Source organism: Hemitrygon akajei, chromosome 14 (assembly GCF_048418815.1).
Source record: "Hemitrygon akajei chromosome 14, sHemAka1.3, whole genome shotgun sequence".
NCBI classification, from domain to species: Eukaryota; Metazoa; Chordata; class Chondrichthyes; order Myliobatiformes; family Dasyatidae; genus Hemitrygon; species Hemitrygon akajei.
The window spans coordinates 101,298,290-101,310,660 of NC_133137.1; the positions used below are offsets into that span (position 1 = coordinate 101,298,290).

Genomic DNA, 12,371 nt, shown 5'->3' on the forward strand with positions numbered 1-12,371 from the left:
CACTCCTTATAAGGCCACTCCTGCAGTCCACTGAGGAATGTTTATGAGCAAACTAGTAAACGATAAATAACCCTTGCAGAAGTCATAATACAGTAAATCAACAGTCTCTCTCCCCTCTCTTATCTGTAGCAAATGTTCTTGCTTGTTTTTCATCTCTTTCTCATGGTCAGCATAGCAACAGTAATAGTTTGTGTTTCTCGGGGGGGGGGGGGGATGGTTAACTCTTCACCCCATTGTCCGTCAGGTCTGTTCATCACTCATAACACCACATAACAGTAAAGTCATATGTACAACCTTCATGAGTCCTCTTGGTTCTGTTTCAAAGCAAAATGGATATGTTGTTGAAGCTTCATGTTCCTGTCCACATATCCTTATGTTCCTTTTGCATGTCTTAAGTTTGAAAAATCATTGCCCATTGCTTGTTGCACAACTGATGTGTCGTGGCAGAGTGAATTGCTCCTAAGACAAGAATGTGTCTGTTTCTAACATCTAATCTCAATTCTGAGTAGTCAATCAAATCCAACAGTTACATAATTGGTGTGCAGGGTTGTTTGTCGAGCCAGGAGGTTAGGTTGCAAACGTTTTGCACCAGTCAAGGTGACATCATCACTGCACAATTGAGTGTTGTTTCTGCTGAGCACTTGCGTTTATATTGGTCTGACTCGTTCTGATTGGTTGGCTGTTGGCTGTCACACTGGCCATGAGTTTCCATTGGCTCCTGGCCACTGGCCTGTATCCTTAGTTATTGGTTGTTGTAAGCGTTGGTTTCTCAGCTCACCCCCGGCCCTGATCCTGCGGACGCATAGGTTCATCAGTTGCATCCAGGTCATTACACTTGTTAATAGAGTCTTTCGTTGAAAAACAAGCTTCTAAGAATTCTCTTGATTTCTTGTTTTGTACTTCTGTCAGGATTTTTGTGGTTTCCCAGACAAACTTGTGTCCTTGGTCATCGTGTACTAGAACTAGAACACTACAGCACAGTACAAGCCATTCAGCCCTCAATGTTGTGCCCACCCATATATTCCTTAAAAAAAGAACTAATCCCACACTACCCCATAACCCTCTATTTTCCTTTCATCCATGTGCCTGTCCAAGAGGCTCTAAATACCCCTAATGTTTTAGCCTCCACCACCATCCCAGGCACCCACCACCCTCTGTGTAAAAAAACTTACCCCTGATGTCTCCCCTAAACTTCCCTTCCATAACGTTGTACATATGCCATCTGGTGTTTGTATTCATGGCCTGGGAAACAGGTACTGACTATCCACCCTATCTATGCCTCTCATAATCTTGTAGACCTCTATCAAGTCCCCTCTCATTCTTCTATGATCCAAAGAGAAAAGTCCCAGCTCTGCTAACCTTGCCTCATAAGACTTGTTTTCCAATCCAGGCAACATCCTGGTATATCTCCTCTGCACCCTCTCCATAGCTTCCACATCCTTCCTGAAATGAGGTGACTAGAACTGAATACAATACTCTAAGTGTGGTCTCACCAGAGATTTGTAGAGTTGCAACATGTCCTCTCTACTCTTGAACTCAATCCCCCTATTAATGAAGCTTAGCATCCCATAGGCGTTCTTAACTACCCTATCAACCTATGCAGCGACCTTGAGGGATGTATGGATTTGAACCCCAAGGTCCCTCTGTTCATCCACACTCCGAAGTAACCGACCATTAACCCTGTACTCAGCCTTCTGGTTTGTCCTTCCAAAATGCATCACCTCACACTTATCTGGATTGAACTCCATCTGCCACTTTTTTGCCCAACTCTGCATCCTGTCTATATCCTCTTGTAACCTTCGACAACCTACAGCTCCATCCACAACTCCTCCAATCTTCGTGTCATTGGCAAACTTATTCACCCATCCTTCTGCCTCTTAATCCAGGTCATTTATAAAAATACAAAGAGCAGGGGTATCAGGACAGATCCTTGCGGCACTCCACTAGTCACCGACCTCCAGGCAGAATACTTTCCTTCCGCTACTACCCTCTGCTTTCTTCCTGTAAGCCAATTTTTTATCCAAACAGCCAAGGTTGCACTGATCCCATGCCTCATGACTTCCTGGATGAGTCTCTCGTGGTGGACCTTGTCAAATGTGTACTGAGATGAGTGATCGGGGCTCATCCCTTCTTAAGGCTACCTGATGTTTATGGAGTCTCGTGGACAGTTTTCTCCCTGTCTGTCCTACATAATGTTTGGTGCAGCTGCCACATTGAGTTAGGTATATTGCATTTCTTTTCTCCATGTGGGCTGTTGGATCTTTGGGTCTTGAGACAAGCCTTCTGATGGGTGTGCTGGGTTTGTGTGCTACCATTATACCGTGTAGTTGGAGCAGTCTTGCCGTCATTTCAGAAATATTCCCGAAGCACAAAACAAGAAATCAAAAGAATTCTTCAAATCTTGGTTCTCAACAGAAGACTGTATTGACAAGCATACTGAACTGGATGCAAATTATGAATCTATGTGTCTGTGGGATCAGGGCCGAGGGGTGAACCACAGACACCTGAGGAACCAGCACTTACAACAACCAATAACAGGGGATATGGGCCAGTGGAGACAAGCAGCCAGTGCGACAGCCAACCAACCAATCAGAACAACAGGTCGGACCAATATAAACGTGAGCACAAACAACACTCAATTGCACACTGATGATGTCACCTCAACAGGTGACAAAACGTTTGTGACTTAAATTCCGGGTTCGCCAAACACCGCTACAAACAAACAGCCAACCCAAGTTACCAATTTTTTTGTCATTTCTGTTGACATAATTAGTCGTAATTTTGTTGCACCACTGCTGATTTGACAAGGATGGTAGCAGATCAAAAATTCATACTTTTTATGTAATAATTCTTATCGAAATCTGAAATTTTTAGAAAGATTAACTATAGTTAATTAGGTTTGGTTATAAACCGTTGAACGTTAAGTGTTAAACTTGTATTTTCCTTTTGTAACTACTGTGCGACTTATTGACTGATGCAAACATTTTCTGGTTTATTCCCCCAATGATTGCATTTGCATTATTTTCTTGTGGTTGAATTGATACTTTTGAGGGAGGGGAATATTAATAGGAATGTGTGTTGTTTTGTTTAGCCTGCTTGGGAAGGATATCTCTCCCGCTCCTCTTATTGACATCAGCTTGGTATCAACCTCACGGAAATTTATTGATGCCTCACAGTACAGTGGCTCAGGGAGTACAGCTGGTGAGTACATCAGTTACTAAGGATACTAACATAGATACTGCCTACTTTTAACATTTTGTTATCAGATAGTATTTTAAGATGTAATTGAATTCTACAGAAGAAAAACACTAGGTGAAATAACCACAGAAATATATGTTTGGGCACCTTCACACCATTGTTAAGACATCATACAATATTTGAATTTCGTGAAATAAAGAAACTTCTAAGACATTGCATTTTTCTCTGTTGTAGCAGAACTGCAGAACTGGTGATAATCCAGAAGGCCCCAAAGGCTATTGACAGACAACTTAAATTGTGTTTCTAACATTGCACTGATATAATATGTAGTTGCTGAAGACATGATGAAAGACTGTTTTTGCACTGATTACATAATTTCATCAGCAAACCCATGAAGTCAGGTTATTTGGGAAGGTCATGAGAGACATTCAGAGCCTTCTCAATCCCAAGGTCACCAAGCACCAGCTCCATCTTCACTGAAAGCAGGACTGTCAACAAGCTGCTTCTCAAGCATATAATGTATGGTGAAATCCTGTTCATTTAAAGTGTGGCTTGTTCTCCATCCCAGCCCACTTGTTAGGTGAAGGACAGAACAGAGGTTCATAGTTGAGGGCATGTGTCTCTAGAAGGTGAAGATCCTGAATTCCCTGAGAAGTCAAGATGCTCTCTCACTGGGTCTCACAGAGCCAGAGGACTCCTTCCTTTCAAAGGACACATCATCGCCTGGATTGCCACCTATCACAGCTGCCCACTGATTCTGAATTAGGTTTACTATTACTGGCATATGTTGTGAAATTTGTTGTCTTGTGGCAGCAGTACCTTTCAGCACATAATAATAAAACTATAAATTACAATATGAAGTACATATATATAAAATTAATTAAATATATAGTGCAAAAAGAGAGGAAACAAATACTGAAGTAGTGTCCATTGAGAGATCTATATCATAGCAACTCACTATTAGTTAGACTGTAATTAATACAAAATAATGTTGCATTCAGCATTCAAGGTTGATGTGATATTGATTAGGGCATTAAATAGTTCACTTTTTTGTGTGCTGAAGATTATACATATTAATCAGCCACATTTGAAGTTTTCATATTGATTACACAATAATTAATTTAAGAAAATATAATTTATTCAGTGGTGTTAAACAGATAAAGTATTCACCCCCTTGGAAGATTTCATGTTTTATTGTTTTACGAGCTTGAATTGCAGTGGATTTAATTTGACTTTTTTGACACTGATCAGCAGAAAAAGGCTCTTTCTTGTCAAAGTGAAAACTGATCTCTAACAAAGTGATCGAAATTTAATTACACTTATAAAATACTAAATAATTACATAAGTATTAAATTCACCCCCGCCCCCCCCCCCCTTTAATACGATACACCAAATCATCACTGGTGCAGCCAATTGGTTTTAGAAGTCACATAATTAGTTAAATGCAAATCACCATGTGCAGTCAAGGTGTTTCAGTTGATTGTAGTAAAAGTACACTTGTATCTGGAAGGGCCAACAGCTGGTGAGTCAGTATCCTGGCAAAAACTACACCATGAAGTCAAAAGAACACTCCAAGCAACTCCACGAAAAGGTTATTGAAAAGTGCAAGTCAGGAGATAGATACAAGAAAATTTCCAAGTCACCGAATATCCCTTGAAGTACAGTTAAATCAATTTAGAGCAGACCGTCCTCAGAAACTGAGTGACTGTGCAAGAAGGGGACCAGTGAGAGAAGCCACCAAGAGACCTATTACAATTCTGGAGGAGTTACAAGCTTCAGTGGCTGTGATGGGAGAGGCAAGTTTTCCTCCCGGATTTCCCTGTATTTTCTGCATTAAGTTTGCCTCCTACCTTCGTAGGCCTTCCAGGCCTTGCTGCAGTGAAGCATCCCCACAGCGTGATGCAGCCACCATCATGCTTCATGGTAGGGATGGTGTGTTTTTGATGATGTGCTGTGTTTGGCTTACACCAAACATAGTGTTTAGTCTGAAGGCCAGAAGGCTCAATTTTGGTTTCATCAGGCCATGGAACCTTCTTCTAGCAGACTTCAGAGTTTCCCACATGTCTTCTGGCAAGCTTTTGCTGAGATTTCACGTGGGTTTTTTTTCAACAGTGGCTTTCTGTTTGCCACTCTCCCATAAAGCTGTGTCTGGTGAAGCACCCGGGCAACAGTTGTATGCACACTCTCTCCCATCTCAGGCACAGAAGCTTGTAACTCCTCCAGAGTTGTCATTGGTCTCCTGGTGGCCTCTCTCACTAGTCCCCTTCTTGCACAGTCACTCAGTTTGTGAGGACAGCCTGCTGTAGGCAGATTTACAGCTGTGCCATATTTTTTCCATTTCTTGATGATTGACTTAACTGTTCTCCAAAGGAGGTTCAGTGCAGTGACTTAGAAATTCTCCTGACTTGTGCTCTATAATTACCTTTCTGCCAAATTGCATGGAATATTCTTTTGTCTTCATGGTGTCGTTTTTGCCAGGATATTGACTCACAAGCATTTGGATCTTCCAGATACAGGTGTATTTTTACTACAATCAATTGTAACACCTTGACTGTGCACAGTGGTCTCCATTTTGTCTGATTATACGACTTCTAAAACCAATTGGCTGCATCAGTGATAATTTGGTGTGTCATATTGTAGGGGGTGAACACGTGTGTGTTTTATATTTGTAATTAATTTGTAGATATCTATTTTCACTTTGACACAAAAGGGTCTTTTTCTGTTGATCAATGTCAAAAAGCCAAATTAAATCCACTGTGATTCAATGTTGTAAAACAATAAAACATGAAAACTTACAAGGGGGGTGAATACTTATAGTCACTGTATTTCACAGAGTGGTGTTCATAATCATCTTGGGAAATGTACTGTATATAAGATAAATAATTATAAATAACAGTTTAACCTAGATCCACAGAACACCACCTCATTACTCAAGAAGGCACAACAGCATCTACACTCTTGAGTAAATAGTGGCATGCAAGCCCCCTTTCCACCCATTCTAACAGCAGTCTATAGGAGTACCATTGACAGTTTCATAGAAACAGAAAACCTACAGCACAATACAGTCCTTTCAGCCCACAATGCTGTGCCGAACTTGTACTTACTTTAGAAATTACCTAGGATTACCCATAGCACTCTTATTTTTCTAAGCTCCATGTACCTATCCAGGAGTCTCTTAAAAGACCTGATTATATCCCCCCCCCCACTGTCGCCAGCAGCCCATTCCACACACTCACCACTCTATGTGTAAAAAAAAAAAACCAAACTTACCCCTGATATCTCCTCTGTACCTACTTCCAAGCACCTTAAAACTGTGTCCTCTTGTGTTAGCCATTTCAGCCCTGGGAAAATGCCTCTGACCAGCCACATGGTCAATGCCTCTCATCATCTTATACACCTCTGTCCAGTCCCATCTCATCCTCCGTTGGTCCAAGGTGAAAAGGTCGTGTTCACTCAACTGTTTTCATAACGCATGCTCCCCAATCCAGGCACCATCCTTGTAAATCTTCTCTGCACCCTTTCTATAGTTTCCACATCCTTCCTGTAGTGAGGTGACCAGAACTGAGCACAGTACTCCAAGTGGGATCTGACCAGGGTCCTATGTAGCTGCAACATTTCCTGTCTGGCTGCATCATTGTGTGGCGTGGAATCTATAAGGCATCAGCCACAGGAGCCTACAGAGGACAATAAAAATCACTGCACGGTTCATTGGGGTCTCTCCCCCCCCCCCCCCACCCCCCATTTGTGACATTTACCGGGAGCATTACATACAAATTATTGAGGATAAAACATTTACACAGACAGTACGTGTTTCATATTTTTGTGAATATATCTTGACATGGCTCTCAAATTTTTGTGCTCACTAAGTTGTTAAGTTTCAAAGGAGTAAATGATAAAAAATTGCTTCATTTCCAACAATAGATATTTTTGACAACTGTTTAGCTAGTTGAATAAATATAGCATGGCAAATACAGCGATTTTCCTTGATAAAGAAAAATGAGATACAGCCAATTAGTGTGAATTACTTTTTCAAAGAAGAATTATGTGGCAAGTTAGGGCTCTCATTTATAAAAGTAATTATTTATAATAAACTCTACATTTAAATGTGTTGTTACTTGAGCAGTAATTATGATTCTATAAGCCCAGCAAGGTGGAACAACACATTACTCCATTAAATGGATCTGCAGAAAAGGAGTGAAGAAAATAACATAATATTATTCTTAAAAATATTTACCCTTACCAGTGTGCTGTACATGGGCTGGACTTCATTTTTGTACTTCTGCTATGCAACAGAATGTTACATCTGAGTTTGTTGTAACCAATCACAGATCAGATCCATGAGTTTTACTTGAAAATAAAATTATATTGCTCATGTAGCATGCATAGAGTACTGTGTTTCTTTGAAGAAATGTTGATGTCATGTGCAGGTAGAAGGTGTACATCTAGAATATGTGTAGTTGTGAATTAAACATGATCGCATTATCAGCAAAGCCTTTTCAATAACAAACAAGAGAAAATCTGCAGATGCTGGAAATCCAAGCAACACACACAAAATGCTGGAGGAACTCAGCAGTCCAGGCAGCACCTATGGAAAAGAGTACAGTCAACATTTTCGGCTGAGCCCCTTCAACAGGACTAGAGAAATAAAGATGAGGAGTCAGGGCTGGAAGGTGAGGAAAGGGAGGAAGAAACACAACATGATGGGTGAAACTGGAAGGGAGAGGGGTTTAGTAAAGACCTTGGAATTTGATTGGTAAAAGAGATGCAGGGCTGGCGAAGCAGGGGACTGATAAGAGAGGACATAAAACCATTGATAAAAGAAAAAGGGGGAAGAGCACCAGAGGGAGGAGATAGGCAGGCAAAGGAGATAAGGTGAGAGAGGGAAAAGGGGATGGGGAATAGAGGTGGGAGGAGCATTACCAGAAGTTTGAGAAATGAATGTTCATGCCATCAGGTTGGAGGCTACCCATGGAACATAAGGTGTTGCTCCTCCAGTCTGAGTGTGGCCTCCTCATGATAGTAGAGGAGACCATGGATGGGCATGTCGGAATAGGAATGGGAAGTGGAATTAAAATGGGTGGCCTCTGGGAGATCCTGCGTTTTCTGGCCATCGGAGCATAGATGCTTAGTGAGGGGGGTCTCCCAATCTACATCGGATCTCACCAATGTATCAGAGGCCACACTGGGAGCACCAAATATAATAGATGACTCTAACAGACTCAGAGGTGAAGTGTTGCCTCACCTGGAAGGACTGTTTGGGGCCCTGAATGGTAGTAAGAGAGGAGGTGTAGGGGCAGGTGTAACACCTGTTAATAACTTAAACCTTTTCAATAATTTTATTCAGATGTTGCAAGTACTGCAGTTCCCTTAATATTTCTCTTTGGAGTAGGCTGGAAGATGTCATATTTTCTCCTTTGCTGTATAATATAAACAAAAGGGGCAAAGCATTCACACAAAAAAAGATAAAATATGTGGATGTTGGAGCCCTGTTGAAGGGTTTTGGCCCAAAACGTTGACTGTACTCTTTTCCATAGGTGCTGCCTGGCTTGCTGAGTTCCTCCGGCATTTTGAAAGTGTTAACAAATGCAATTCTGCAGTCTATTTGGTAAATGTTAGGAACCAATATTCCTTTCCACGCTTATTAATGAAAGATTAATGTTACATTCACCAAGGGATAAATGAGTGTGTAAGTCAATTAAAATGATCCAATTATAAGCTTGAATTGCAATGAACGTCGAACACAAAAAAGTACAGCACAGGAACAAGCTATTTGGTCCATAATGTTGTACAAAATCAGCTAAAAGGCAAATCAAAAATACCCAAAAACTAATCCTTCTGACCTACACCATGTTCATATCCCTCCATCCTTCTTACATTCATGTGTCTATCCAAACATCTCTTAAAAGCCTCCAATGTATTTGCCTCTACCACTTTAGGAAGTACATTCCAGGCATCCTTGACTCTCTGAATAGAAAACTTACCACTCACATCTCCTTTGAATCTACCCCCCCCCCCCCCCAAATATTCAATGCATGCCTTTTGATATTGGACGTTTCAACCCTGGGAAACAGATACTCTCTGTCCACTCTATCTATGCCTCTCATAATCTTGTAAACCTCTATCAGATGTCCCCTCTGCCTCTGCCTTTACAGAGAAAACAACCCAAGTTTACCCAGCCTATCGTGATAGCACTTACCCTCTAAACCTGGTGAATTTCTTCAGCACCCTCTCCAGAGCCTCAACATCCTTCCTGTAGTGGGGCAATCACAACTGCGTGCAATACTTCAGATGTGGCCAAACCAGAGTTTTATGAAGTTGCAGAGTTTTACAAATTTGAAATGGAATAACATAAAAACCAGAGATTTATAAAGCTGAAATGGAATAACATAGAAGCAAATGTAAGAGAAAATGCATTGGAAGTTACATAATGAATTTGAGAACCAAAGTGGATTAACATTTCTAACAATTATTTGAGGCAAGAGCAGCTTTATACATTATTTTGTATAATCTGTGATTGCATTGACATACCTTTAAGTTAATAACCTTCTAAGTGATTTATATCTATTGATTAACTGTCAAGACTTGAGCAGGCTCAGCCTATATTGTGGTGGATTTCTGCCGTGGGAAAACAAAGACCAACTCTAGATTTCTTTAGGCTTGATTTGTGTGGTTCTGAGAGAAATTCTATCGAGTTCTGATGTATTCCAGTGTCAATGAGATAAAATAAATTTGTTGGCATTACAGCAATTTTCTTGAAGTGGTATCGTGATTCAAACCCAGAGATAAAATGTAGCCGCTTCATTTGTAGTATTACCAGATTATTCAGTATAGAAGACTATTAAAAGTGTACTGAAACTCTATTTTAACATATTGAATATCTCTGTGGCATGTTGATTGGATAAACTCGAACCATTTAAAATTCTGAACACTGGAGCATGTCTGTGTAACTTTATGATGCCTGAACCAGGTTGTGATCAATTGTGGTTGCTGTTGTTCTCTGCCAGATATCGAAGGATCTGTTTCTGAGAAAAGTACATTTTGTTTTGGATGAGTTTTAAAGGAGACTGGTTGACTCCTTTTGTGTAATCAATGAATGTTTTATTAAAGAAGTAATGTCAATATTAAATAACACTGGAACAAAGAGTCTGGGACAACTGAATGTTTCTCACTGAACAGATGCAAATAACTTCCAACTGCAGTGAAATGATTGTGCTCCCAATCTAAGAATCAGTCACTCAGACATTGATTGTTTTAATGAAACTGTACCAACATACAATCTGGTGACATTACTTGCTGATGAGGTATCAGAGATGTTGCATGAAAATACAGACCCCTGGACGATCTATTTATAAGGTAGGCATCATGACCCTGTAAGGTTTGGTGCATTTAAACATGATTAAAGAGTGAGTAACTGTTTGAAAGCTCCTGTCACATGGAACTGTTCAAAATATTGAAATCTGTCTGTAAGACCTTTTTCTGGCTGTTTTTCAGTTTTGAATTGCTCAGGTTTCAATCCGACTATTCGATAAGCTTCAGGGTCTTGGTCTCAATACCTCTTATGCAGCTGGATCCTCAATTTTCTCATGTGCAGACCCAAGTCGGTTCTTGCCAACAGCAGCACCTCCACAATCTCCATCAGCACAGATGCACCACGAGGCTGTATTTAGCCTCCAGGGCTACTCAGAATCAGAATCAGGTTTATTATCACTGGCATGTGATGTGAAATTGGTTAACTTAGCAGCAGCAGTCCAATGCATTACATAATATAGAAGAGAAAAAATAATAATAATAATAATAAATAAGTGAATCAATTGCAGTATACATATATTGAATAGATTAAACAATTGTGCAAAGAACAGAAATATATTAAAAAAGTGAGGTTGTGTCCAAGGGTTCAATGTCCATTTAGGAATCAGATGGCAGAGGGGAAGAAACTGTTCCTGAATTGCTGAGTGTGTGCCTTCAGGCTTCTGCATCTCCTAATGCTGATAACAGTGAGAAATGGGCATTCCCTGGATGCTGGCGGTCCTTAATAATGGACGCTGCCTTTCTGAGATACCGCTCCTTGAAGATGTCCTGGGCACTTTGCAGGCTAGTACACAAGATGGAGCTGACTAAGCCCACAATCCTCTGCAGCCTCTTTCGGTCCTGTGCAGTAGTCCCTCCACCCCCCCCCCCCCCCCCGCCCCACACCCCCGTACCAGACAGTGATGCAACCTGTCAGAGTGCTCTCCACGGTACATCCACAGAAGTTTTTGAGTGTATTTGTTGACGTACCAAATCCCTTCAAACTCCTTACCAAGTATAAATGCTGTTCTGCCTTCTTCATAAATGCATCGATATGTTGGATTAGATCATCAGATATCTTGTTTTATCCTTTTGACTATGAGGCTAAGCACAGCTGGAATTCCATATTTAAATTTGCTGACAATGCCACAGTCATTGGCTGAATCAAAGGTGGCGATGACAACGTATAGGAGGGTGATTGGAAATCTGGCTGAGTGGTGCCACAAAAACAAACACTGACTCATTGTCAGCAAGACCAAGGAGCTGATTATTGACTCTAGAGGGAGGAAACTAGAAGTCCATTAGCCAGGTCTTTTCAGAGGATCAGAGGTAGAGACAATCAGCAGCTTCATTCAGAAACAGAATTGTTTTATTGTCTCTATGTAAAACCAGAACTGATTGTGGTTCGGTGACAAGCATAAAACACAGAACAATATCATAAACGGACAACACAATAGCAATCACCAATTTACAAGGCAATAGGACGAACAGTCATGAGTAATCAACAATTAGCAGAATGGTCACTTATGCAAAGTCAATAATTAAACTTAAATACGTAAATGTGAACTTATGAACAGGCTCAGTAATTATCAATAGACAAGGAGAGCAGGAAAGACCATTTAACAGATGTTGTGCAGGGACATTTAGGATTCAATCCTCAGTGTTATCATTTTAGAGAGCTGTCCTGGGTCCAGCATGTAAGTGCCATTATGAGCAAATCATGGCAGCGCCTCTACTTTCTTAGAAGTTTGCGAAACTTTGGCATGTTATCTCGAATTTTGACAGACTTCTATAGATGTGTGGTGGAGAGTATAATGATATGTTGCATCATGGCCTGGTATGGAAGCACCAATGCCCTTGAATGGAAAGCCTACAAAAAGTAGTGG

At 40.7% G+C, this 12,371-nt stretch overlaps 1 protein-coding gene across 2 annotated transcripts in view; it reads left to right on the forward strand.

Annotated features, from left to right (window-relative positions):
* Nucleotides 1–12,371, forward strand: part of exoc4 (exocyst complex component 4) — a 507,730-nt gene that overhangs the window by 36,303 nt on the left and 459,056 nt on the right. For both annotated transcript variants that reach the window (XM_073066788.1, XM_073066789.1), the window contains exon 4: nucleotides 3,092–3,201. In XM_073066788.1, coding sequence (XP_072922889.1) covers nucleotides 3,092–3,201 — 110 coding nt within the window. The remainder of the gene's footprint in view (nucleotides 1–3,091; nucleotides 3,202–12,371) is intronic.